General features: G+C 58.7%; 3 protein-coding genes and 1 long non-coding RNA gene across 6 annotated transcripts; 2 read left to right on the top strand and 2 right to left on the bottom strand.

Moving 5' to 3' along the window:
• Positions 1–1,289: 1,289 nt before the first annotated feature.
• PARM1 (prostate androgen-regulated mucin-like protein 1) lies at positions 1,290–11,000 on the bottom strand. The gene is made up of 4 exons (XM_071431309.1): positions 10,934–11,000; positions 3,412–4,077; positions 2,618–2,696; positions 1,290–2,093 (listed from the first exon to the last, which is right to left on the bottom strand). Exons 1-4 carry the CDS (start codon positions 10,983–10,985, stop codon positions 2,009–2,011), a joined length of 882 nt encoding a protein of 293 aa, XP_071287410.1. The 5' UTR covers positions 10,986–11,000; the 3' UTR covers positions 1,290–2,008.
• A 2,638-nt stretch (positions 11,001–13,638) lies between these two features.
• BTC (betacellulin) lies at positions 13,639–19,542 on the top strand. The gene is made up of 6 exons (XM_071431308.1): positions 13,639–13,789; positions 16,441–16,536; positions 16,755–16,872; positions 17,010–17,156; positions 17,465–17,572; positions 17,665–19,542. The coding sequence occupies exons 1-5, from the start codon at positions 13,717–13,719 to the stop codon at positions 17,568–17,570; spliced, it is 540 nt and encodes a 179-aa protein (XP_071287409.1). The 5' UTR covers positions 13,639–13,716; the 3' UTR covers positions 17,571–17,572; positions 17,665–19,542.
• A 1,273-nt stretch (positions 19,543–20,815) lies between these two features.
• GC (GC vitamin D binding protein) lies at positions 20,816–25,298 on the bottom strand. Its single transcript, XM_071431310.1, has 12 exons — positions 25,182–25,298; positions 23,992–24,061; positions 23,422–23,554; positions 23,118–23,329; positions 22,807–22,939; positions 22,627–22,721; positions 22,253–22,382; positions 21,960–22,162; positions 21,559–21,691; positions 21,375–21,472; positions 21,102–21,234; positions 20,816–21,022 (listed from the first exon to the last, which is right to left on the bottom strand). The coding sequence occupies exons 1-12, from the start codon at positions 25,288–25,290 to the stop codon at positions 20,969–20,971; spliced, it is 1,503 nt and encodes a 500-aa protein (XP_071287411.1). The 5' UTR covers positions 25,291–25,298; the 3' UTR covers positions 20,816–20,968.
• On the top strand, positions 22,246–25,947 carry LOC139592018 (uncharacterized). 3 transcript variants are annotated; one of them, XR_011679848.1, is made up of 7 exons: positions 22,246–22,396; positions 22,568–22,689; positions 23,416–23,580; positions 23,948–24,087; positions 24,207–24,333; positions 24,721–24,878; positions 25,819–25,947. It is a non-coding gene; the product is annotated as an uncharacterized lncRNA (long non-coding RNA). The 3 variants fall into 3 exon arrangements; XR_011679847.1 differs by having other exon boundaries at positions 24,186–24,333; XR_011679849.1 differs by having other exon boundaries at positions 24,186–24,333; positions 24,721–25,671; positions 25,819–25,891.
• Positions 25,948–26,197: the final 250 nt, after the last annotated feature.

Raw genomic sequence — 26,197 nt, 5'->3', positions numbered from 1 at the left:
ATTCACCAAACAAGAGCATCATTAGGGAGGCCAGAGGGAGTCTGGAAGCTGGGATGAAGATCCCAGCCGGCGAGGGCAGGGTGGGAGAGCCAGAACGGGCTCAGGGGATGGGAAGTTCCACACCACGGAGCTATGCCAGCTATTTCTCTTTCTGTATAAATAAAATAGCTCTGAGATGAAATGGAGCCAAAGGGTGGTGGGGGGGAGGGAGGGAGGCAAGGGAGATGGGAGGAGGTGGACTTGAGCCAGGCTTGTGGGAGCCTTCAGGAAAAATGGGAATTGGCTGGTTTTGCAAATGAAACAAGTTGGTAGCAGGTTTAACCCTGCTGGTTTTTAAAAGAGAAGGAAAAGGGCCTTTTTTAGGGCATGTCCTGGTTGCTTTTCCCCATTTTCCCCTGCTATACTGGTGTGGGATAGAAACCCATCAGTAAGCCAGAGGGTCTGAGGTGGGAATTTGAGAGGGGTGTTTGAAGGCATTGCCTGGAACACAGGCATCCTCCCTCTGAGGGCATTACCCCCCAGAATAAAGTGCTTTTTCCACTTGCCAAAGGCATCTGTTACTCCCTAGGCTGCCCTGTGCCTTGGCTCGTGCTGGCAAACAGTCCTGCAGATGGAAACACATCGTCCATGTCCACATCATCCATGGGGGATGGTGTCTTGTCCCAGAGAGGTGAGGAATCTGTTTTCACCCCGGGATATCCCCAAAAATATGTACAGCTTCTTCCTTGCAATGTAGGGTAAGAGAGAGTAGTTCATTTTGAGGATCCAGGCACAGGGTGGAGCAGGAAAGCTGACACCCCATTTCTGTCCTCCTTTATGAAAAAGGAATTTACTCCCTTGGAGTTATATACTTTTAATTGAAGGGGATGGCTTTTCTTCTCCTTTTATTCCCTCAGTTTGGCAGCAGCAGCACAATGCCCAGTTTATTTCCAGAGAAGAAGGGTGGTGGTTTTTTAACTCAGTTTGTGGTTTTTCTTAGCCAAGGTAGCCTAATTTGCTGCTTCTTGGGTGCCAAAAAGATGAAAAAGAATTTTACTCATCCTAAGCATGTTCAGGGCCTGTGCTTCCCTGTGTATGCTCCCAGGCCCAACAGTTTTCCAGGCTGGCTGTGGCTGAGAGGTGCAACAACCAGTCACAGGTTTATTTTCTTGTTTTCATCAAGGTCTGAGGGCTTTGCTTTCCACTGCCAGGGAATTTAGCCAGAGGGAGAAGCTGCTGAGCATCCCCTTCCCAAACCAGCTCTGCCATCAGCCACCCCCAGCCTTCCCACACTAAAAGCTGAACACAAGTTGGGGATGAAAAGAACACTCCGCTGTATTTTAGCAGCCAAGTTTTTTTGAGGAATGGAAACAAAGCTGTGGAGTGAGCAGCCACATGTGTGAAATGGATGGTCAGTGCATCTTCCTGTGGGCTCCTGGGCTGCTTTTGGGACCAAACCCCCCACAATTAAATGGAAAAAATTAAATTAGGAACTTGTGCAAGGAAGCACCTGCAGGAAAAGAAAGGGAGCAGTGACTGAGCAGCCCCATAGCTGTTCATGGTTCCTGGGGAGACAAGGCAAAGGATTTCGTAGCAGGGCAACACAGGGAAGTGATTTTAGGGAAAGGGACATGTGAAAGCACAGGAGACCCTGGCACACTGCTGGCTCTGGCTCAGCAGCCCCCCACTCCCCCCCAGATCACAGAGCAGCAGCATTTCAAAGGATGCCACAGCACTGGCTGAACCTCCATCCTCTCCCTTGACCTCCCCATCCCTTCCCCCTGGGGAATTTGGTTTCCCTTGTCTCCAACAAGTGGCTGGCCTGCCCCAGGACCTGGTTTCCTGCTCAAAGGCCAAAATTGAGGTTTATTGTCAGCACTGCCCTCGAGTTCCTGCCATCCAGCAGCCCCGTGGTGATCCTGCCTGAGGCAGGGGCTCCGTGCCCGGCATCTCCTCGACAGCGGATGCTCTGCTGCAGAAGCGCTTACTTATAAATTAAAGGTTTTTGGGGTTTTTTGCTTCATCCCTGCTAGGAATCATCGTACAGGGGGTTGTTGTAGTTGCCCCAGGAGCCGTAGTCATGGTCATCCAGAAGCCTTCCATAGGAGGAGTGCCTGCCAGGGAGAGCAAACCCAAGGTTACTTTGAGGATTTGTTACTTATTTTGCAATGGGATGAAGAAATATTAATGCAAAGGCTCCCTAGGTCAAGCTTTGGGGTGTTTTGAGAGGAAGGACCAGGAGAAGTGAAGCCCAGATTGAATTTTGCCCCTGTTGAATGAGCCTAGCCAGGGAATTAAAACCAGACCTTTGCTCATCTCAACTGTCAGCAAAGGCTCATTAGGGATGCTCAGCACTGGGCTCTGCTGCTGTTTATTGTCCCAGCTTTCCCAAGGGATAATTACTGGATATGACTATGCTGAGCAGCATCCCTGGCATTTGAGCAGGGCTGTTGCAAAATGAGGGATGCAAACTCTGCTTTCCAGTACAGGAGTGGTGAGAAACGGAGCCCTGCTGGCACCAGAGGCTCCACATTGCCCTGCCACACCTGGGGACACCATCTTCCTGCCACTTGGCATCATCCTGGTGATGGTAAGAGGGAGCCTCAGGGAGGGGGGGCCACCCCAAAACCAGCCTTACCTGATCTTGAGGTAGGCAGCTGCCCCAAACACCAGCACCACCACCACGATGACCGTCACGGTTATGGCCACAATGCTGCCTGTGCAGGAAACACCAGAAAGGAAAGGGTTCAGGGTTCAGCTCCCTCATGAGTCCCAGCTCCTTGGCACACATCCCACACCCCATCTGCTCCCAGCCATCTCTGATGGGGGGAATATTCCCTCACTGCTTCCCAAAGGGGATGCCGGGCCCCCCTTTATCTTGGCAATGATCCCCTTGCCATAAGTGCAGAGCAGGTATGTGTGGGATGAAACACAGCTTGGGCACTGTGGATTCACTCTTTGCTGCTGCTCCCAGCACAGCATCCAGTGCTGGGAGCATCCAGTGCTGAGCTAAGGCTAGGAAATGCTCCAGGTCTCCCCTTTTCCACCCACGTGGAGCACTTTTAAGCTGCCCATGCTTGCACAAGGGGACAGGGAGAAGCTCGTGTCAGCTTCCTGAGGGCTCCAGGAGGGAAAATTAAAACCTACACCATCCTAACTCAGGCTGCACCCACCATCCAGCCACTTGTTTCTTCTCATCCTGAAGTGGTTCAAGTCAAATTTAGAACTGAGCATTTTATCCACATCTCCAGGCAACTGAGATTTGTTATCCACCGCTCCCGGGCTCTGCCAATGCATCAGATGACACGGGCTGCTCCAGGAATTTTGCAGAGTGATGCTCTCAGGAAGCTGAGCACCTCTTCCCTTCCAATTTGGGGGTTTGCCTGTCCTGCCTGAGGACCCTGACATTCTGTGTGCACACAGAGAGCTCACCTGCACTCAGGGCACGTGGTACCTCCTCCATGGTGACCCCAGTGGTTTTCTCCGAGGCCGTGGCCTGGGCTTCCGTGGGGCTCATCACAGTCACTGGGGGGGATGTTGGCTCCGTGGCCAGGCTCGGTGCCATGGCCAGTGTCCCCAGGGAAGGGACATCCTTGGCCAGCAGTGGTGGCTGGGTCACGGCCGGGCTCACGAGGACAGGTGTCGGGGACAGGCCTGTCCCGGGGGGTGAGGTGGGCTGGCTGCTGGGAAGGGAGGGGGCAGGTGATGGCACAGCCAGCTCTGTGGGGCTGGCAGCTGCCCCCAAATCCAGGGTGCTTCTTGCCAGGCTGGCAGGGTTTGCTGTCCGAGGAGCCTCCGGGGCGGCTGGCACCGAGCTGGGGCTGGAGGCCACGGAGGGACCTTCTGCTGTGGCCATGGCACTCACAGGGACAGGAGCAGGGGGCAGTGCTGCCACCGGGGTGCTGGCATTGTGGCCATCCCCCTCCAGGGGCCTGGAGGGTGTCCCATCTCTGGAGGGTCCCGTGGACAAGGGCAGCTGGGGCTGGCCTGGAGCCGGTGTGGGGCCATCCCTGGAGTCTGGTTTCACTGGGACACCCCCCCAGAGCAAGGGGGGGTGGATGGGGATGAGGGGTGGCTCTGGGGAGTCATGGCCCAGTCCTAGGAGTGAGACAAAGAAATGTTAGTGACAGAGCAATCCTTGGGGCCAGCTGGTGCTTGGGAGAGTGCTAAAGGGCTTGGGAATTCACCTGGAAATAACTTTTAAAGTGGAGAGAGCCATCTAAAATGAAGAGAGGGGAAATACTGCTGGGTACCTAGAGGTGAGGCTGAAACCAGACCAGCTATCCCAGTTTGGGATACCCCTATCACTCCAATCACCCCCTCCATCTGCTGCCAGCAGCAGGAGAAGCAGCTCCTCCTCAGAGCAGCCCCTGTGCAGCTGGGAGTGATAACACAAGACATCTCTTTCTCCTCTCCCCCCATTTCCTTGTGCATTCATTCGTCTCCATTTCTTAGCACGAGGATGAGTCATTTCTCCCTCTGTCCCCACCAGCTGACTGCTGGGGCTTTTTCTCCCCTTTCCAGGGGGGGAAAACTCAGCACGGGTCCAGCACTGGCCTCCTCAGTGTGGCTGGGATGAGGGAAGAGTGTGCCAGCACTGTGTGACATGGGGAGGCATTTTAATTCCATGTATTCATTTATTTACATCCCCCAGAGAAAGCATCCCAAGCCCAGCACTGGGCAGAGCAGGAGCTCACTCCAGCTGCAATGAACTAATCAGGAGTGGGGAGGACAGAAACATGCAGTGCCTGTCTGCAGGAACAATGGGATCTGGCACTGGTGAGCAGGGACTCATTAATGCAGCCAAAATTGCTTTTTTTGGTCCTGTGGATACCCATGTGGAAGGACCCCATTTTCCCAAGGAAAGGGGTCTTGGAGGAGTGACTGAGGCCATGGCAGCTCTGCTGTCCTGAGGACAAGCACTGGGAGATGGCTCTGAGCTGTCACCCTGCTCAGGCCGAGGACACAAACCATGGAAGAGGGAGGAGGAGAGGGGTGACAAGCTGGAATCTGGTCACTGCAGGGAGGCCTGGACCAAGGACCCTTCACACCACACGGTTCAGAATCCATCTATATGTCAATATTTTCACACCTGGAGCTTTCAGATTTCTCCAGCAGGTCCCAGCCAGCCTCTGCAGCCCAGCAAGCAGGATCCTGCCGGGACCTCAGGAGTTTGTTACCTCTGTAAGTGCAGATGCTCCCGGTCCCTCAGGGACACAGGCAGCTTTCTACCTCCCTGCAAAGCCACCCTGATGTCCCTAAGTGCTTGGGGTCAGCAGAGCTCCCATGATCTGCCTGAACTTTGGAGGCAGACCAGAGCTGGCAGTGCTGCTGGCCGGGATGAGTCAGGAACTTTCCGATAACATCTGAGGGGCATAAATTCGGAGGCTGAGCCAGAACTGCAGGCAGGAACAATCTTTGGCTGCTGGCTGAGAGCTCCCAGCCAAGGAGGTCACAAGTCACAGGGACTCTTTCCAGGAGAGCAAGGAAGCTCAGCTCAGCCCTGGTATCCCCTGCCTCTCCCTACGAGCAGCCCGTGCCTGTGCTGTGCTGTCCCCTGCCTCCTCCATGTGGGATCTGGGATCCACCCAGAGGAGGTAACCCCAGGAAAGCCCTGCCATGATCCCAGAGGCAACACAGGCTGCTTCTGAATGGGGTTAGGATTGAGGGACAAAAGGGTTGAGGGCTTCCTTGGCTGGTGCTCCATGTGTCTCCATCCATGTCCCTGCACCCAGCTGGTGGGCAGCCTTGTGTGCACATCCTGTCCTCTCCCCAATGCATCTGAAAGGGAAAACCAAAAGGAAAACAAAAGCCAAGCAGAGTTTTTCTTGGTTTCACCAACACCTGGTTTGCAGGAGCTGCTGCTGGGGGACAAGGGACAAACCAGACAGCCACAGCACTTCACACAGGACCATGTGGCTTGGGAGGCTGAAACTCCTCCAGTAGGGGCTGTCAGAGGGACTGAGGGATGTCAGCTCCCAGAGGTTGCCCAGCATAGCTCAGCCCTGAGGAATTTGCTCATCTAATTCACTTAGGGCAGTTGACCACCCTCCTGGAATCCATCAGGGAGCAAGGCGGGGGCCTCCCAGGATGAGGTGACTGCCCAGGAAAGCAGCAGTGTCACACTCCAGGGCCCCACAGCAGCTTTGCAAAGTCCTTTTCCTAGGATTTTCTCACTAGGAATACAGAAAACAGCCAGGGAAAGAAGCCCCCAAAGCTGTGTCAATCTAATATCCTGCTCTTAGGGGAAGGGGATATTCTTAGGGGAAAGGAATATTCTTAGGGGATATTCTTAGGGGGATATTAGCCCTAATCACATGCCAACCTGAGGAATTATCCCTCTCTCCTGGTGAATTATCTCCCTCTCCGACTGCCAGGATGCTCTCCTGGCTCCTGGAAGGCACAGAGAAGGGCAGGTCTTGCCCTTGCAGGAGCTGAGTGATGCTCATGCTCCTCTTGGGAAAGAGCTGCTTGACCTGGGCTGGCAGCCTCTCCAGGATGCACTTCCCAGGCACTCCAAAAGCCATTGCAGCAGATCCTGAAGTTCTCTGCCAGCTGAAAGGCAGCCTAAAAGCCACCAGAGAACATCTCCAGCCCGAGTGAATGACATCAGGCCGGAGCAGCAAACAAACATCCACTGATAAAGGCAGAGATGGAGCTTTTAGCCAGCCTCACTGCAGAGCTCAGGGCCTCTGACACAGCGACAGGAGACCCCAGGAGCAGCCCCAATTACCTACAGCTGCGGCCAGGGATGCTCCCCCAGCAGCCAAGGACAAAGGGATAATGCAAGTTTCCACAACATGGGTGTTGTTTGTTCTGCCTGCCCTTACACAAGGAATCTCACCAGCTGCTCTGAACAAGAAATACAGCAGCAGCAGCAGGAAAACAAGGAGAGCTGCTGGACACACTCTGGTGCAGCCAGCTTGGGTGCCACTTTCTGTGCCAGTTTAGCAGCTGGCAAACACCCAGAAAACACAAGTGACCAAGGCCATAGGTAAGCATCACTGCTCTTTAAAGCAAAGCTCTGTAGAAACCGGGCTTTAATCACAAGAGTGAGCAAAAAAATACCTTTTGCCAGTCCTGTATCATGCTGCTCCTCACCAAATGCTGATGACAGAACAGCCCTGAGTCCCCTGAGCGTGCCTTGGGTTGTCACCAGGTTAAGTGATGCAGAGCAGTAAAACAGTCTAGATGTAAATATAAGTAAGGATTTCCTGTCTGTGACCTCGTTGGCTCAGCTTTGGTTTCTGTGGCTGGGGATTCCCATAACTTTGTGCTGATTTTTGGAAGTTCCCCTCCCCCTTGTTAATGCTCAGGTATGATTTTCATTGTATTTCTTTGCTGTAAAACCAGCAGCATCTGGCTGTGGATGGCAAAAGCTCTCCTTACATCAGCTAGGACTAAGCCAAACTGGTTTTTGCTTTGGGTTCAACGAGTTTTTCCAGCTGTTCAGCCCTGCACTGCCTCTCCTTCCCTGTCCCCATGCATTTTGGGATCTGGGGATGTTCAAATCTCCCTGGCTGGGGGCCCTGCCTGCAGTGCACAGGGCTGTGACTGAGCTCTGTGCTGATGTGGGGGCAGGAGCACAGAGGATGTGGTGGTTGCTCTGGGCCTTTAACTGTGTCTTTGTCCTTCTGGGGCTCTGTTGTGGACTCCTGCCTCGTTATCCCAAAGAAATATGGGTGATGGGGAGGTCTGGGAGCAGTTCTGCCGGCTCTGAGCTGTGTCTCACACTCACTGGGATTTTGATCCACCCAGCTGGATCAGTGGTGGGAAATGGTGGCTCCTGTGGGCATCTCCAGCTGGAGGTGTGCAGCAAAGCTCCAGCACTGCCTGTGAGTGCTGGTGACCCCCAGTGCCAGCAGCAGCACCCCTGCCTGACGTGCTGCTCCACTCCTTGCTGCTCTGTCCCCTCTGTTTTCAGTGCCAGGCTCTGCTGGAGATGGTCTGAGACCAGTTCTGAGAGGAGGAGGACACCAAGGGAGAAAAGCAGAGGCCAGAAACAGCACCAGGTAAAAGGCAGAGCTCTTCCCTGCCCGTGAGAGGCAGCCAGGGCCATCAGATCCAATAAATGTGCAGTTGCTGTGATTTACTGGCAGGCCAAGCTGGCTTCCTGCATGATTAGTTTTATTCTGCTGCATGCTCGTTAAGTGCCTGAGCTCTAATTGCTCTGAGGCTTTCTGTAGCTCAGAGAAACAGCTGCACAGCAGAAATCCCTGTGTCCATGTGTCCATCTGTCCCAGCCATGAGGCCTGCACACCCTCCAGAGCCTGAGGAATGCTGCCATGGGCAGAGTCCCCTTGAGGAGGCAGGAGGGAAGCTGCAGCATCCTTCCCAGCTGAAAATAGCTTTTTTTTTTTGTTAAATTCACATGGCTCCCTGCATGCTGCACACTCCCTCCTTCCTCGCCTGGGGTGGGTATCCAGGTTCTTTCCTGCCCCATGATCCCAACCCAGAGGTGAGGACTGCTGGGGGCACAACGAACCCAGGCTCCAGCCAAGGAAAAGGTAGTGATTCCCCCCCAAAACTAAATGTTGCTCAGTTATTCAGCCCTTAAGCCCTTGATGCTGATGCTGCAATGAAATTATAGCAGAAAAGGAGGTGAAGAGGAATTTTTAGGTGATTTTTTCCTCCTGAGAGTGGCAAAACACCTGTCAGCCTGTACAGCCAGAGGTATCTGATGAGGACCTGGGGTGGAAAGCAGTAGCTGACAGCTCCAGCCCCTTCTAAAATGAGGTCTTGCTTGTTTAAATAAAAAATACATTAGGAATTTCTAGTTATATTCTTGAAACATGCCAACAAGTGTTATGCTGTGCTGATTTCCCCTGGGGAAGGGGAATAAGGGATCCCATGGGATGCTCTTTGCTGTCTCCTGGGGCTGGGAGCTGGCAGATGGACCTGCCTGCTGGGGACACCTCACAATATTTTTCCCATATCTTAGATATAGCTCTGGAGGCAGCCAGGACTTTTGCAAGAAGCAGCTCTGCCCAGGTGACAACTCCCCAGTTCCATAATTTTCCTGGCTGGCTGCTAATTAGTGCTTCCAGGTGCAGCTTCCAACATGCATCAGCCCCATTCCAGCCCCTCCCAGGGGGAGAAGCAACTGGGCTTGGCAGAGGAATTTTGGAGCATCCTCTGGTATTAGAGCCTGATTGCTCATTTGGGCTGGGAGAGGGGGTAATTACCCGGCTCCCCTGTCCTTCAGCTCATGGGGGACCAGAGTGCTTGAAGATTTGCCTCCTCAGTGGCAGAATTAAACTGCCCATGAGGCTCTGAGAGCCCAAAAAGCAGCTCTTCCAGCCCAGAGCCTCCGCGAAGAAGCACTCAGAACCAAGATCTGCTTCTAAAAGGCACTTAAAAATGTCCCAGCTAGGGCACAGGGGGAGCTGCAGGAGGGGACAGTGGGCCTGTGGCTGGGCACCAGGTCAGGAAAGGAAAACAGGTTTCGATTTCCATCCAGAGGAAGGAGTAATAACAGGATAAAAACTTCCTTGTGCGAGACGCTGCTATTTCATTACGTGGCCAGGTAAAGTCCAGACTTATTTCACTCCTGGCCGGTGACATCCTGGCTGTCATTTGGTCCTGAAGAATGAGCCTGGAGCAAATTTAAATTGTGCTTGGTGTTTCCTCCCAAGCAAGATATCTATATGTATATATATAGATATAGATATATATACACATACACACACACACACACACACTTTTTTTTCTTTTTTAAAAAAATTATTTCAGTGAGGCCAAAAATGTTGCAGAAAGCATCTGAAAGATGCTCGAGGGCTGTTTGGGAGCAGCCTGAGGGACGTGGGACCAGAGTCCGGGGAAATCTTTCCTGTTTCTTGTGCCAAGCCTGGCTGGCGTTGGAGCTTTGGAGAGGGATGGTCGTGGGAACAGCTTTGGGTTTGGCCGGGGCGCTGGGAAAAGCCCGCCCCCAAAGGCTGCCTCCCGGCAGGGACCGCCTGCTTTAGGGGCACAGTTGGGCCCGTGAGGGAGAAGAAAGAGCATCCCCAGCATCCCAATGCTCGTCCCCATCCCTCCTGAACGCATTTTCTCGGGAAGCACAGATCAGGAACTCGCTGGCAAATCTCCCTTTTTCAGGGACAATTATCCATCCCGCTCTCCCTGATCGGCTCTCCCTGATCCAGGGAAGATCTCCCGAGGTCCGGGGTCATGGCTGGGGGTCCCGCGGCTGCTGCTGCCTGCGGGCTGTGCCGGGGAGCTCAGCCCGGCCCGGGCCCGTCCCCTGGTGCTGCTGTGCCGGCAGCGATGTGACAGTGACATCCCAGCCGATGGATCTCTCTCTCCTCCCGCGCAGCGTCCCCGGTTATGCAAGTGTGTTTTCCATGTTCCCGGGCAGGCGGCTCCTCGTGTTTATTAAAAGCCCAGCCTGGGCGGGCGGGCGGAGGGGTGACCTGCGCTCGCTGTCGCATCAGCCGGGGACAGAAGTGTCCCCGCCGAGCGCCTCGCTGGGGGAAGGTGTGAAATCGGGCAATTTCTGTGAGATGGGGACACTGGTACCGCCGGGGGGAGACGCCAGGGGCTGGGGGAGTGCGAGCTCGGCTCAAGGCCAGGGAAAGACACAGAAGCTCCCTGGAAGCAGCGACCGCGGAGGGAAGGGACATGCGGGGCCGGGGTGACTCCAGCCCGGCCAGGGGGTGGCCGTGAGGACACTCCGGTGGCCCCATCCAGCCGCCCTCCTTCGCGCAGTCGGGGACTCCGCTGGGGACCCTCCGAGGGGCGAGGGGTGAGGAAAAGCGGGTGCGACACCTCTCGCACCGCCGTCATTGAGGGTGACCCCCTCGCACGGGGGATGTGAGCGGGACCCGCGGTGGGGTCCGGGAAGGAGCCGGGCTGTCCCCGGCAGTCGCGGGGCTCCTCCGTCCCCGCGGCCCCCATCGCTCCCCGCCCGACCCCGCGGGGTCCCCGCCGTGCCCCCCGCCCATCCCGCTGCGCTTACCCGCCGGGAGGAGGAGGAGGGCGAGGAAGAGCAGGCGGCAGCAGCAGCCCATGGTGCCGGCGGCGCTGGCAGCCGCGGCGGGAGGGACGCAGCGCCCAGCCCGGCCCGGCCCGGCCCCCGCCACCGCCCCCCGCCCCCTGCCCGCCGCCCGGCCCGGCCCACAGCGGCACCTGCCGGCACCGGCACCGCCGGGAACGCGGGCACGGGCACCGGCTGCCAGGGACCGACCGTGCTGGACTGCTCCGCCTGTCCCGAGATGAGGCACCGGGGCTGGATGCCGGGTGCCACACGCTGCCGGTGGGTGTCACACGCTGGGGACCAGGCGTGGAGGGCTCTGGTGCCAGCCGGTGGCACCCGCTTGGGGTGCTCTGTGTCACCGGTACTTGTCCCTCTTCCTTGCCTGGGATGGGTGTCCAAGTTCTTCCCTGCCCCATGATCCACACCCAGAGGTGATGCCTGCTGTGCCAGCTCCTGGCTCTGTGATGGTGATGGCCTGGCACGGGTTGTTCAGAGGAGCTGTGGTTGTCCCATCCCTGGAAGGGTTCAAGGACAGGCTGGACAAGCGTCAGAGCAGCCTGGGCTAGTGGAAGGTGTCCCTGCCCACGGCAGCAGGGTTGGAACACAAAGAGCTTTAAGGTCCTTTCCAATTCAAGCTATTGTGTGATCCCGTGATTCTGGACCTCCCTTGGGATCCCCAAGCCAGGTATGAACCCAGGGGAGCCAGGGACTCAGGGTCCTGCCTTTCCATGGTATAAACAGCTCCCAAAGTGCAGCTCCCCGTGCTCCAAGGACCCAGCCAGGAGACAGACACCTGTGGCACGCCAGGAGGTACAAGGACCATTTTTTCACCTCTTTTCACCTCTTTCCTTCTGGGAAGAGCTGTGCTGCTGCGGGTGAAATATTTTCAGGCTGAATTCATCCTCCCCAGGCTTTTGCATGCTCACAATGGAAAAGGATTTTCAGAGCCCGGGCTGTGGCCGAGCTATCTTTACCCGGGGTTGCTCAGCCCTCTGCTCTGCTGTACTGTGTGGCCTTTTCTCAGGATGGATCCTGGCTCTGGGCCTGAACCAGCCGGGCACAAAATCCAAGTCAGCTGGCATTCCTCAGGCGGACGGGCGCTATCAGCATCTCCGCTGCTGCTGCTGCTGCCGTGGGAACAGCGTGATCCTCTCCCTGGTTCCCTTCTCACATCCCTGTTGTTTTTGGGTGCTGCGTGCTTCCATGGGCAGGAGTTTTTTTGGGGGGGACGGGGCTGGGCACAGCCGATGCCCCTCGCTGTGGCCCCGGGTGCGAGCCGCGTTTGGGGTGCCCAGGGCCGGGCTGTGGCGAGCCCCGAGCGCCCCGAGGGCCACCAGCCCTGGGCTCCAGCTGCCACCTGCTGGTCACCTCGGCCTGCTCCTCCCGGCACGGCCTCCCGGGAGCAGGGAGAGATCCTTTTTTGGGGATAACTTTGGCCATCTCTTTCCCATTGCTGCTGGTACCATCTTCCCTGAGGCTCCAGCCCTTTAAAATCCCTTTAAAATGCCTTTCCCCCACCAGTTTTATCCAGATATGAAGGATGCTGGAGGGAAATTTTTCTTTTAATGGGCATGAGGATTTTTAAATTTTTTTTTTTCCTGCTCCCTGCCTTTGCCCACCCCACTGGGATGAAGCCAGCTCCTCTTGGGTGATCCTGTGCCACATCCTACTGCCAGCTGCCAGTTTTGCTGGTCTTGCCCTAGCCCCCAGCAGAGCTTTTGCACCATCCTGGCGGTTTATGACGCTTTGCCTGTTTTTGGGGGGCGCTGGCAGGGAGCCGGCGTGGCCGTGAGCCGCGGGGCCGGCGGTCCCGGTGTGCCGGAGCCTGCAGCAGGAATTTTTGGCTGGCCAGGGCTAGGGGAGCTTGCTCACCCGCTGGTCAGCGGCCAAATGGCATGGCTGGGTGGCTGCCAGCACTCACATTAATAGCTGCCAGCTTGCGGTTTGAGGTCACCCGTTCTTTCCAGTCTTTCATTTCCACCTCCATCGGCGCCCGGGGGCTCCGCGGCCGCTCCCCGCCCGCGCCCCTCTCTGCCGGGAGAGCCCCTGAGCCCTGCTGGGAGCCGGGACAGCGCCGGAGCATCCCTGCCGAGCAGCCCTGGAGGGCAGCAGGGGACACGCCGGCACCCGGGGGACACCTTCACCCCGTGGGTCTCTTCTGTTCCCCAGGATGTCAGTCGGGGGAGCGGGAATACCCTCCCAGCACACCCCGAGGGAAAAATTACACCGCGAAGTGTATTTTGCGAAGGCACAGCCCCTTGCAGAATAATTCGTGTTGCCGTCCTTGCCTGCCAGGGCCCCTGGGAGGGTGTTTTACAGCCGCTCGCTGTGAATTAATCCACCTTGCTACAGCAAGCTAGCCACGGATAAATGCTCTGGGGAGGCGAGGCTGGACTGGGACGCTCTGTCCCCCTGGAGAGGGGATGCCCAGAGCCCTGCCTGGAAGCCGTGGCAGGATGGGGGATCCCTCCGGCTGCCCAAATCCCCAGGGATCCGTGGCGAGGCATCTGCTTGACGCCTCCTGGCAGGACGAGGTGGGACGCGCGTGGGTGCGACACCCGGGAGGGGACACCCGGGAGGGGACACCGGCACCGCCGAGGGATGGCTCCGGCGGGCTGGGAGCCGCGCAGCTGGAGGAGGAGGCGCAGCAGGAGGAGGAGGAGGAGGAGGAGGAGGAGGAGGGCGGCGGTGCCCGAGCGGCCGCCCCCGTCCCGCCCCGCCGCAGCTGCCGGGCACCGGGCACCGGGCAGGCGGCGGCGGCGCGCATGGAGGCGGCTGCGGCCCCGGCCCCGGGCGGCGGCCCCGGTACCCTGCTGCTCTGCCTGGCCCTCGCCTCCGGTAAGCACGGGCGTCCCCCTGCCCCGCCACCTGCCCGCCCCGGGATACCCAGCGGCTGGCAGGCTGTTCCTGCCCGTCCCGGCCCGGTGCTTCCCGCCCCTGCACGGTGTCACACCCTGTCCCGGCACCGTCTCTCTCTGGTGCCGCTGCTTCCCGCTCCCAGACTGATGATCCTGCACCTGCCTCCCGGTGCCATCCCGGTGCTCCCCCCGCCTGTCCTGGTGCTCCCCCATCCCATCCTGCTGCTCCCCGGGTCCCTTTCTGCTACACCCTTGTGTTCCCCCCTCTTACATCCCATCCTGGTGCTGGCCCTGTCCCATCCCAGTGGCTCCCTGTGCCCCCCTGGACAATCCCATCCATGCCAGCCCTTCTTCTATGCCCAGCCCTGTCCCTGGCCTCCCCCTGTGCCCCCAGGTCCCATCCTGGATCTCCCCACCGTTCCAATCCATTGCTCCCCTGCTGCATCTGAATCCCTGAATCCCTTGGGGCCAGCGTGGGGGCCAGGATGTCCTGGCTGGATCCTGGAGCAGGACCGGGATGCTTTTGCTACCTGTTGAAGGGACACTGCTGATGGGTGTCCCGCGGCCATCCTTGGCAGCGCTGGGAATGTGGGATGCCGGGGCAGGGGGGCAGTACCTCTTCAACAAGTGTGTGAGCATTAAATTCCCGTGTAAGTTCCTAAGTTTTTGGGAAGCAGGCAGCTGCAGACAGGTGTGTGCTGATGGCTGCCAGGAAATAACCACAGCCAGGCTTGGGAGCTGGGACCCTCCCTGGCAGGGAATCCTCCCCGGCACTGGGATTTCGGGGGAACTTTTCCCAGGGAGCAGCTTGGGTTTGGCCCTTTGGCAGGGCTGGTGCCACAGCACTTGGCCAAACCTGCCAAACCTGTGTTGGCAGGAGGAAGCCGAGGGTAGCCGACCTGGTTTGGGGCCGGTGTGTCCCCTCAGAGCACGGCCCCGTCCTGGCTGGCTGCTCCCCTACGGTCTGGGCTTTCCCGGGAGAGCGTGGGGGTGGCAACAGCAAAACAATCCAGTGTTTGGGATGCTTCCCTGGGTTATCTCTGCCTGTTCAGGAGAGGGTGCAGCCCGAGATAGCGCAGCCAGGGCATCAGGGAGCTGAGGGTGCTGACACCTGCAGCCTCCGGGTGCCGCGGTGCGGCCGTGGGTGGGCACAGCCCCCTCCCCCGGGGCTGGCACTGCCGCCAGGGCGGCCCTGCCGAGGGGCTGCCAGCCCGGAGGGTGCCAGAACTCCGCATCTGGATGCAATAAGGGTGGGGAGCTCGGCTTGGTGGGGATCTTTCCATGTCGAGCTGTGAACTCGGTCACCGCGAGTGAAGTCAGCCTCCCTCCCTGCCTCCCTCCCTGCCTGTCCCGGCTGTGCCCACGCCGCCCACAGCTGCATCCCGGGCTGCAGCCGCCCCATGGCTCATCCCTGGCTCTGGACAGGCAGCTCCCACCCTCTGGGTGGGGCGGTGGGCTCCCTTTCCCCCCGCCGGTCTCTCTCGGGGCGCTGGCACCCGCAGCGCGATGCTGGCTATATATAGCCAGGAGGGACGTGTGCGCCGGGAATGTCCCCGCTGGGGGACGGGGGGGACCCGGAGGCTCGGGGCAGCTCCCACCGCTGTTGCCAAGGTGCCAGATGAGGAAACAGGGAGCGGGAGACCAGGCTGCCAGGATTTGGCTGTGCAAACTCTCCGCTCCCTGGGAAGCCTCCAAGTGCCCCCACACGGGATGGCACAGCCCCTCTTCGGGAGCCACCTCCGCGGGAGCCACCCGGGCCCTGTCGGTCAGGCAGGACCTGTCCCCGCTCCCTGGGTGCCGCCTCGGCCGGTGAATCCCCGGGGAGGGCCGGGCGGGAGCGGGGCCGTGCTGAGTCAGGGCTGGTATGCCAGCGATCCGGTTACCGCCGCTCTGACGCGCCCGGCTCGGTTTCACCCGCGGGGCCACGGGGAGAGCGGGGTGGCCCCTTTCCCCCCCTTTCCCCTTGCCCAGGCTGGGCAGGGCTCCGGGCAGACCTCGGAGCACCTCGCGGTGCCTAAAGGGGCGCCAAGAGAGCTGCAGAGGGACTTGTGACAAGGGCACGGAGCGACAGGACAAAGGGGAAGGGCTCCGCACTGACAAAGGGCAGGTTTAGATTAGATACTGGGAAGGAATTCTTCCCTGGGAGGGTGGGGAGCCCTGGCACAGGTTGCCCAGGGAAGCTGTGGCTGCTCCATCCCTGGAAGTGTCCAAAGGCAGGTTGGACAGGGCTTGGAGCAACCTGGGCTAGTGGAAGGTGTCCCTGCCCGTGGCAGCAGGGTTGGATGAACTTTACAGCCCCTTCCGGCCCAAATCCATCAGTGATTCCATGAGTCCGGATCTCCCTGGGGATGCCTCCCTGCATCCTCCCCGGGCAGAGCAGCAGCTGGCCGGGCTGTGTGGTCCAAAACCCACCAGGCTGGGTCGCAGAGCTCCGTGCCGGGCGTTGCTGGGTGGAGGCAGCGGGCGGGGAGCGGCTCTCCCTTCTCCCGGCCCTGGGGAAAAGCTGATGCCGCCAGCGCAGGGGGGCCGCGGGCCCAGCTGCAGAACCCGCTGCCAGCGCCCCCTCTGTGGCTCTGGGAGTGCTGGGGGCTGCTGGGGGTTCCCCTCTGAGCTGCCTCCGCTGCCCTCCAGGCCTGGCGCTCTTCAGCTGCGTGGGCGCCGATACCAACGTCACGGCCGGGCACGGCACGGAGGGGCTCAGCTGCGGCACAGACAAGGCATGCACAGGTAAGGGAGCGGGAGAGAGGGCCAGGATGGCGGATGAGCAGATGTTGTGTCTAGCGTAGCCGTGTGGCATCGCTGTGCCAAGGACACCCGTGCCACCCCCGCTGGCTGCGGCCGGGCGGGCTCGGAGCTGCTGTGGGGATGCGGCGGCTCAGGGGCGCTGCTGTCTCTGGGCAGAGCTGTCATCCCCCTGGGGCCACTCTCCGTCCTTGTCACCGCAGGGAATGGCACGCAGCCGCGGCGGCAGGGCCACTTCTCGCGGTGCCCGGAGGAGTACCAGCACTACTGTGTCAAGGGCAGGTGCCGCTTCCTCGTGGCCGAGCAGGCCCCCGCTTGTGTGTAAGTCACCCGCGGTGGGGTCACGGCAACACGGTGCGGGATGCTGCGCCCGTCTCCCCCGGGAAAGCGGCGTGAGGGGGGCATGGGCAGCACGGCAGCTTTTGGGACCGCCCTGTGCCTCCCCTGTGCCCGGGCAGGTGCGAGCGGGGCTACACCGGGGCTCGCTGCGAGAGAGTGGATCTGTTCTACCTGCGAGGGGACCAGGGCCAGATCGTCATCATCTCCCTGATCGTCGCCATCGCCGCCCTCATCATCCTCGTTGTTGGCATCTGCCTCTGCAGCCAGTACGTGGGGGAACGGGTCGGGAAGGGAAAGGGAAAGGGAAGGGGGAGTAAATCCTGCCCGACTCCCCTGGCTTCGGGCTGGCTGAACTGGGCCTGTCCCAGGCTGGTGGGACATGGTCCTGCAGGTGTTGGGAGGTGCCTGAGACATTCCTTTGGGGCTGGAAATCAGGTGTGATCCCCTGGGGATCTTCTGCAGGGTAAAAGCCGAGGGAGAGGGAGGAGCATCACTGCCATGTCCCCTTCTGCCTCTTTTTTGTTTGGTTGGTTGGTTTTTATGATTCCCCCCCCCCCCCCCCCCCCCCCTCAAGCCACTGTCGGAGGCAGCGTAGGAAGAGGAAGGCAGAAGAGATGGAAACGCTAAACAAGGACGGACCTTCCAGAAGTGAAGATGTGCGGGAAACGGGCATCGCGTGAAGGTGCAGGGAAGCGGGGGGGGGACCGAGCCGGTGCGACGGGAGCCCCGCATTGGGATGGGTGACAATACCGACGGGCTCTGCTCTCTCCGCAGGAGCTCCCGGTACCTGCGGGCGGGTCCCGGACGGCAGCAGCGGCTGGCTGCATGGGCGAGGGCTAAAGCGTGGGCGGCTTGAATAAAGGGGTGACGGAAAGTTGTCCCCAGTGGTGTCGCCGATGTCCTTGGGGTGCGGGGGCTGCGCTGCCGCACTGTGGCCGCCGGACGGCGACACTGAGCTGGGGCGGGGGCCGCCCGCCTACAGCGCCCGCAATGGCCACGCGAGGGCGCCACAACGCCGTCGCCTCCGTCCCGATTCCGGGCTCGGCTCCGCTCCCGATCCCGCTCCCGGTCCTGCTCCCGGTCCAAGGGGCTCTGCCGGGTTCGGGTCCGGTCCCGGGCGGCCTGGAGGCTGTGCTGGAGCTGCTCCCATTGCCACCGCGCCTCCCCGCAGGGACCGAGCCAAGCTCAGCGTCCCCGGGCGTCCTCCCGGTTCCCGACAGCCGGCGGGAGAGGGGAGGGAGTGGGTGAGGGAAACCGAGAAAAACCAGTGGAAAACAGGTGAGAACAGGGGAAGAACTGGGTGAACCGGGACCGTTGGCTCCCGTAGCCCCGCGCTGCGGGCTGCGGTGCCCGGAGCTGCGGTCCGGACCCTGCCCGGGCAGGCACCGGGCGCTGCGCTGCCGCACTGTGACCGCCAGACGGCGACACTGAGCTGGGGCGGGGGCGGCCCGCCTGCAGTGCTCGCAATGGCCACGAGAGGGCGCCACAATCGCGGCGTGCCCGCTGGGGTGCCCGTGTCCCTGGCAGTGGGTTTGGGCATCTGCGGGGGCACCCCATCCATCGGCATCCCGGGATGGGGCCGGGTGTCCCTGGTGCCACCCAGGCCGTACCACTGGAGGTGGGGATGCAGTGGAGCCGCGGGGCCCCTGCAGCCCCCAATTCCCAGCACGGGAGCAGCTCCCGCTCCAACCGGAGCCCAGTGACCACCCCAGTGGTGCCAGTCCCTGGGGAGGTGTTGGTGCCCAGACGATGCCACGGGGCTGTGGAGGGCTCATCTCCGTACCCAGGCAAGGAGCATAGCCTTGAGGTGCCAGGGGACATTGTCTTGAGCACCTGCTTCAGCAGAGTCCAGGTTGGGGAGGTGGATTCTCAATTCCACGCAGCTGCTGGAAGCCCTGGTGTGAGCTGAGAGGCAGCAGCACTTGTGAGGTCATCCCCCCCCATAAAAGGCTCTTTATCCTCAGGCTTTGCTGGGCCTGCCTGGGGGGAGCCAAGCCAAGAGGAAAAAATGGTTGCTGCTGCTTTGGGAATGTGCTGTATACAGTCTGGGAGACCAATAAAATGAAAAGGAGGTATGACACTTTTTCCTGTCTGTTTTTTGGGGGGTTGAAGCTGATGGCTGGAATACTGCAGGCCCAAATGGGCTGGCAAAAGCAGGCTCTGGGAAGTCAGCAGCCCTGCAGGCCTCAGAGGTGGATAAAACACTTTCGGGTTTTTTATAATGCTTCATGGAGCCCTGGCCAGGTAAATGTTGGAGCTGTTTTATTCAGTGCTGGGTTTTCAGTGCTTTAGGTAATCCTCACTTTTCCCATGGCAGCCCCACATTCTCTGGTTGTAGTGAAGTGATGCTTCCCTGGATGCCACCCTGGAATTCCTGCATTGCCACTGAATTCCTGCTTTAACCTGATGAGTTCCTGGGGAGCAGACAGACTGGACAGGAGGTGTTGTGCTGAGCACTAAGGCTGGGAATTAAAAAAAAAAAACCCACACAACCAAGTCAGGAACTTTGCTGCTTCCTTTACATTTTTGGGAATGGGTCAGAGAGGTGGTGGGATGAAAAGGCAGGAGGTGAATCCACCTTGTGTCACTGGGCTAAGGGCAGGAGGAATGAGAGTTGGAAAATTGCCATTAAAAAAAAAAAAAAAAAAAGAATCCCAGCTAGAACAGAGACTGGGAAAGCCAACTGGTTTATGCCCAGGCTGGCAAGGACTGGATGGAATCCCTGGGGAGGTGATGCTGGCTGGCATCAGGGAGGAGCAGCCTGAACTTTCCAAGGAAATCTGATGGTTTTGGTAGGAGGGTTATGATTTGTGCTGTTTTGAACAGCAGCTGAGTTTTTTTTGGGTGGCTTTTCCCCCCATAAGCAGTGATGGTGTCACCTGGCAGAGATATCCTTGGCTGGCTTAATGGCATTTCCCCAGTTTTCCTTGGAATCCCAGAGGGTCACTGGAATTGTCAGCCCTTACCCTGCCCATCTGGAATGTGAAGGATGCAAACCTGAGCACAGCAATGAGGTGTGGGTCACCCACCCCAACAGAACAAGGTGAAACCCAACTTGTTAATTGGAAAGAATTAGAAACAATTGGCAATTAATATTTTGGAAAATAAATGCCAAAGGTAGGCTGTGACATGAGGGTGGTGGGTGGATCCAGTGCCTTGGCATCAGCAGGTCCAGTCCCAGACCAGTGGGATCCTTGGGGAAAAAAGTAAAAGCCAAAACCAAACTAAAACCAGTTTCTCCTTTCTGTCCAGGTCTGTACCCCACGATAATCGGGGCTCTGGCAGGAGATGGACAGGGATGGTGCCAGCCAAATCCATCTTGTTTCTCACATTCCAGGGCAACTCATCAGTGATCCAGGGACTGCCAGTGATCCCCAGAAAAGGGACAAGCTGCCTTGAACAGGGAGTTCTTCCTGGGTTTGGCTCTGTTTTATCGCTCTGGCTCATCTCTGCACACCAGGTGTCCCCATGTCCTTCCCTTTGTTGCACACAAAGTTGCCACATCTGGCCTCGGGGGATTTTCCTGCTTTCCTGGGCTGGCTTTGCCATCTTCCTGCATCCCAACCCGGGGCCCTTTTGCCTGCAGCACCCCCAAAATCCGCCCCCCTGTGCTGGGGAGGGCTCACCTGGGCAGGTGGGGGGCTGGGGGTGCCCAGGGTGCCCCTCTCAGGGTGCTGATGCTTCCACGTAGCTGGATACCCCAATAGCCACAGATTGCTGTCTTTAGGGGCATTTGATGAGACTTTTCCCTGGTTTTCCTTAGTTTTTTTGAGCTTTATCTCCCAGGATCAGGGCTGGGACCTGTTCCTGCCTTCGGAGGTGAATCTGGGCCCCTCTCCCACCCTCTCCACGGCCCCGAGGGTGCACAAAGCCTTTCCAGACGCACTGCAGGGCATTTTTGTCTTTATTTTGGCTGCAGGAACACAAGCTGTGGGCTCGGTGACACCTCCCATCTGCCGGACGTCCAGCCCAGCTCCCCGATGCTCCCTTCGGACGTCCCCGGTGTTCCCGAGCTCCGCCTCGTGTCCCCGCTCCATCGGTGCGCGATCCCTGGAGAAGTGATCCCTGCGCCGGCAGCCTATCCCAGCAGGCAGGAATCCCCCTGGCACAGCTCTCCCAGCTCCGAGGTGACCTGGGGAAGGAGGGAAGAGCCGAGGGGCAGCCCCGGAGCAGGTGCGGCCCCGCGGGGGGCAGGAGGGGCCCGGCTCTACCTTGGAAGCGCAGAGAAGCGGCGGAGCGTCCGACAGGCAGCAGGAGGAGGCGAAGGATGCTCGCTGCTCCAGGAGCTGCTCCAGCGGCGCCGGGCTGGGCTCGGGCTCGGGCTGGGCCAGACTGTCCCGCAGCCTGCGATGGGGAGCGCGGTTACAGCGGGAGCCACGCGGCTCCTGGTGCATCCCGGTTTGGCATCCTCAGCATTATGGATGGATTCTGATTGCATCCAGCTACCCAGGTGGGTTTTTTGTGGGGGGAAGGGAAAGGCTCACCTCTTCTTGAACTCAAGGAAAGGCAGCTTGTGGTACTGCCCGCAGAGCTGGTCGGCCTTTGCCAGGAAGGGGAACAGCTCCGCTGCGATCCGCTGGCGCTGGGGGCAGAGGGGAGGAGTTACCAGGATGGGATTTGAGGGGCACTGGGATGAGGGGGAACAGGATGAGCCCCCACACCACTCACCTTGCTGTCCCAGCAGGCAGAGGGGTCCTTGGAGGAGCAGCATTCCTCCCGGAGTTTCCCAGAGGAGTCGTAGAGCTTGGCGAGGACGGCCTCGGGGAGGTTGGGATGCCTCCGGGCCAGCTCAAACAGGAACCTGGAGCGGGAAATGAGAGAGCTCAGCTGAGTTCTCATTGTGGCTGCTGCTCAGACTGGGATGGGGCTCGCTTTTGGCATCTTTGTGCAGCCCCTGATGGCACTCAATTCCCCAGAGGGAATTGAGGATGTTCCCCTGGTTATCCCCATAATAACCTAAGCACGGAACAGGGTCAGGAACTGGTTGGACTCGGTGATTTTAGGGATCTTTTCCAGCTTAAATGGTTTTATTCCATGACTGCCCCCTAGCTGCCATGGGTCCCGCTCACCTGGTGGCGTGGAGAGCCCCCTCCTTGGCACACAGCTCGTTGTTGGTGGGCTCTGGTGGCTCTGGCAGCCTGGTAGCTGGGGCTGGGGGCATGGCCAGGATGCAGAAATGGTTTTCCATCAGGTTTTTCCCCTGGCAGCAGGCGGCAAAGCGCCTGTCCTGCGCTGACAGCGCCGAGCAGACTCTGGACGTGTGCTCCAAGAGCTGCAGAGAGGGAGCAGGGCCTGTGCAGGTGCCTTCAGCCTCCTGAGCTCCCACTGGAGCTGCTCTGGGCTGGGCTCCAGCCCCTCCTACCTTCTTCTGCATGCAGTCCTCGGCCATGGAGTCACAGCACTGGGAAGCCACCTCGGCAGCGTCCTCAGCCAGGGGCAGCAGCTCCTCGAAGGAGGCAGTGGGAATCTTCTGAGCCAGCAAGGCCAGGGAGCTGGGGAGCACAGGGTGAGTGGGGCTGGGGGCTTGGATCCCCCTCCCAGGAATCAGCTGGGTAAGGGAGGGCCCTCAGGGCATGGGGAGCGCAGGGATTGCTCTGTGCCTGTGCTGTGCACGGGGCAACTGCAGGGATCCACAGCAGAATTAAAGCTTGTTTTCCTAAATGCTGCCTGCCAACAGGATCTGCAGCAGGAGAGAGGAGCCCTGTCCCAGGATGGAGAGGCCATTTTCCTCCATACCTGAAGCTGGCTTTGTCCTTGCCATAGGCCGAGAAGCGGGAGCAGATCCGGTTTGACATCAGGGTGAGTAGGGAGAGGGTTTTCCTCTCCAGTTTCTGCCACAAATAGAGGATGGAAGTGGAAATTAGCACAGTGTTTGCCTGGCTCCCCGGGCAGTGAGGATGGGGGTCTGGGTCTCACCTCCTTCAGGAAGCAGGCAGTGGGTGCGGGGGAGATGCAGCAGGTGGAGACCATGGAGAGGAAGGTGGTGGTGGAGGCCAGGAGCACAGGCAGGGGAGCCTGGCTGTAGCTGCTGGCATACTCATAAAGAAACCTGTGGCAGAGATGGATAAGGAGATCCAGCACCTCAGGATCAGGGAATCGGGAGTGTAAGTAGGGTTTGGGGGCATTGAGGTGCTTCAGGGATGGGAACCCTCTCCAGGCATCCCCTCAGGCTGTCAGCCCATGCCACAGGCCGATGCCAGCACCCAGCCGGGCACAGCCTGGCTCACCTGTCGGCGAATTCCCGGGGCTCCAGGCGGAAGGCGTGGCAGAGCTCTCTGTCGGAGGGCTGCAGGAAGCGGGGCAGGGGCTGGGGCGGGTGCCGCAGGGCGGCCAGGCACAGCTTGCGCTCCAGCCCCTGCTGGCCGCAGCACCGCGCCGCGCCGGGGTGCGCCGGGAAGGGCGAGTCCGCCCCGCAGGATTTATCCGACAGCGCCGTGGACTGCGGGAAGGGGGACAGGAGGTTATGGCCACGCCGTGCCATCGCCCATTACCCATTTTTGGGGTCTGTTGGATGTTTTTGGTCAGGCTCACCCCTGCGTCATAGCAGGAGGGGTCGGCCCCATCAGCGCAGCAGGTCTCGGCCAGGGAGACGATTTCCCGGACGAGGTGGCCGATCTCCTGGAAGGTGCCGTTGGAATATTTCTGGCTGGTGGAAATGATGGTCCTGGCAGCAAAGACAGGGAGAGCCAGGTGAGCCTTTATCTTCAATCAGAAATCACCTCACAGGACTGTTCTGCTCAAATGGGTTTAACAGTGCTGGCCGTGGTGCAGAGAGAAATCACAGCATATACCTTGGAAAACAGCCAGGAAAGAACTGGAACAGCTACCAGGCTGGGGGCTGTCACTTACAGGGGATTGTGTGTGAGAGCTCTGTGAGAATTCTTAATCATTTAGGTGCTTAATTGGTTTTTTTGAGGAATTCAACAAGGAATCAAACTTTTCTCCTGCTAAAAGCAATCAGACACCAGGGGTTGAATTGCATCTCCCCTTTTTGATGAATTGAATCCATCCGCCCTTTTCCATGATTTTTGTTTACTGTTTTCTGTTCCTGGCTCAGGTGTCAAGGCTCCTGGAAGGGCACCAGCAGCAGGAGGTACCTACAGGGTTCTGAAGTTCTCCTTGCCCAGGATCTTGTACTCCTGGCAGACCTTCTCCCGGACATAAGCTTTCCCTGAAAGTGCAGGAGAAGGAGGAATTGTGAGTAAGGAGCAAGGAATGCTCTGTCACCACGGAACACGCTGCTTTATTCACTTGTGGTCTGTTCATTTTTTTCACTCCATTACTTCTTTTTCCAGTTTTTCCACCACTTTTTCCAGGTGGTCCCTGGGGAGATGGTGTCACAGCCAGCCTGGGAGAAGCACCCCTGGTGTCCAGGCTGCTGCAGCTCTGCAGCCAGGGAAAGGGGCAGGGAGAAAACCCTCTCTGGAGCTGGGAGAGCTACAGGTAAATTATATGGCAGGTTTGGAGCATGGAATATGTGGGGTTGGATTTTCTGGCAGGGTCTGGAAACCATAAGGGCTGGGAAACCATCTGGGGCCAGGTCCACGGGGCAGCCAGGAGTGAAAACACTCCCAGCAGTGCTGCCCTCCCTGGAAAAACAGGATCGATTCCCATCCGACTCTGTGGGGCCAGGCCTTGGCAGCAGCAGGGTAAACACTGACCCCGGTGTTCCCTGGGATTGCAGCCTGGGGCAGGGTCACCTCCCCAAAACCCAGGGCTTTGGGCCATCACTCTGACGGTCACATCCCTCTGGTGGCAAGGGAAGAACAGGGTGAAGGCAGGGGGTTCCAGAAAAGGGGAAGCCATGGAAAAATTGTGTCTCTTTCCTAGCAGGAACATCGGCTCCCGGTCCCAGCTTGTGGCATTTCTGTTCACTTGTACAAAGCCATGTGGGAGAGGTAAGTTTTAGGTGGTTTTTGGCAGCTGGGGGATTCCCTGGGGGGCTGAGAAGGCAGCAACGGATGGCAGAGCATCGTTCCCACCAAGAGGTGAGTGTTGCACAGGAATGGTGCTCCCCAAGGGGGGTCAGGAAGTCCTATTTTCCTTTAGAAAGGAAAATGACAGTCCCTGTGGCTCTGTCCTCTCTCCATCCCACCTCCTCCAGCATCACCCCACAGTGGCATCCTGGATCCCAACCCATCCTCCCAGCCCTTCCCTTCCCTCTCTGGTTCTGCCCAGTGGTTTGGCTGCAGGCTGGGAGAGGGGAGGCCACTGAAAACCTCTGGAATTGAGGCCCCATCTCCATGCCCCTCATCCCAGGGCCAGCACAGCCCTGGGATCACCTCCCTTACCTCGGTGTAAGGCCTGTGCAGCGGCCAAGAGCGGCAGCAGGGCCAGGGCTGCCCTCATGCTGGAGCTGGCTCTCCTCCTCCTGCCGGGAAGCGGCACCAGGAGTCCCATCCTGGGGTTTTTATGGAGGCAGGGTCAAAAGCTGGGAGAATGATTAACCCCAAAGGGCAAGCATCCTTGGCCTGCCCCCTGGGGCCTGGCTGCCAGGGCCTCAGAGATCCAGACAGTTTGAATCATTAACTTGGACAAACAGGGATGGGTGGCCCTGAAACCTCGGGATCTGTGAGGGATGCTGGGAGGCAACACCGACAACAAGAGGAGGAAAAGCACTCCGTGCACCCCGTGAGTGGAAAGCCCTGTGTGCTTAGGATACCATCTGATCCTGAGGAAGGAGACACACTTTTTTTGGGATGTCAGCACCCCAAACCCGCTGGTGCTGCTGGGAAATGCCGGTTGTTATCCTTGGAAGCTCAGCTCCAGGCTGCACCTCAGGTTTCATTCCTGCCACTGCTGGGTTGGGGTCTCTGCTTTGCAGCCCCATCCCAGACTTTTACTGGGACTGTTGTAGAGCTCTCCCTACAGTGCATCTTTCCCTTTGTCCCTAGAAAAGTGAAAATTCAGCATCTTATCATCTTCTAGGGTCCTAAGAGAAGCTGAGTAAGAGGAGAAGATCCAGCTGAAGTGATCCTCACTAGTCCTGCCTGGGCAATTGATGAGAGGGAAGCAAAGAGGGAAGGATGGAGATTCAACTGCTGCAGTGAGACCCTGTCCTAGGGTGATGCTATGATGCTTGTATCCCCATCCGTGTGTTCTGTTTGTGCTGGATATCCTGTTCTGTGCCTTCAAGACTGGCTCTGAAGGGTGTCGCAGACATCTTTTTGTGAAAATCTTTTCTTTAGGATTTTCCTGCTGAAGCTGACAAGTTTCAGCAACAAATGTAAACAATTATTATCTGCTGCTGTGGAATGCAACAGGTCCACCTGTGATTGGCCCCTCTTGGATGTATAATTAATGGCCA

Source organism: Agelaius tricolor, unplaced genomic scaffold (assembly GCF_023055355.1).
Source record: "Agelaius tricolor isolate 1412-34295 unplaced genomic scaffold, bAgeTri1.0.p SCAF_8, whole genome shotgun sequence".
NCBI classification, from domain to species: Eukaryota; Metazoa; Chordata; class Aves; order Passeriformes; family Icteridae; genus Agelaius; species Agelaius tricolor.
The sequence above is the reverse complement of the archived record's forward strand: the minus strand, read 5'-3'. Positions and strand labels throughout refer to the sequence as shown.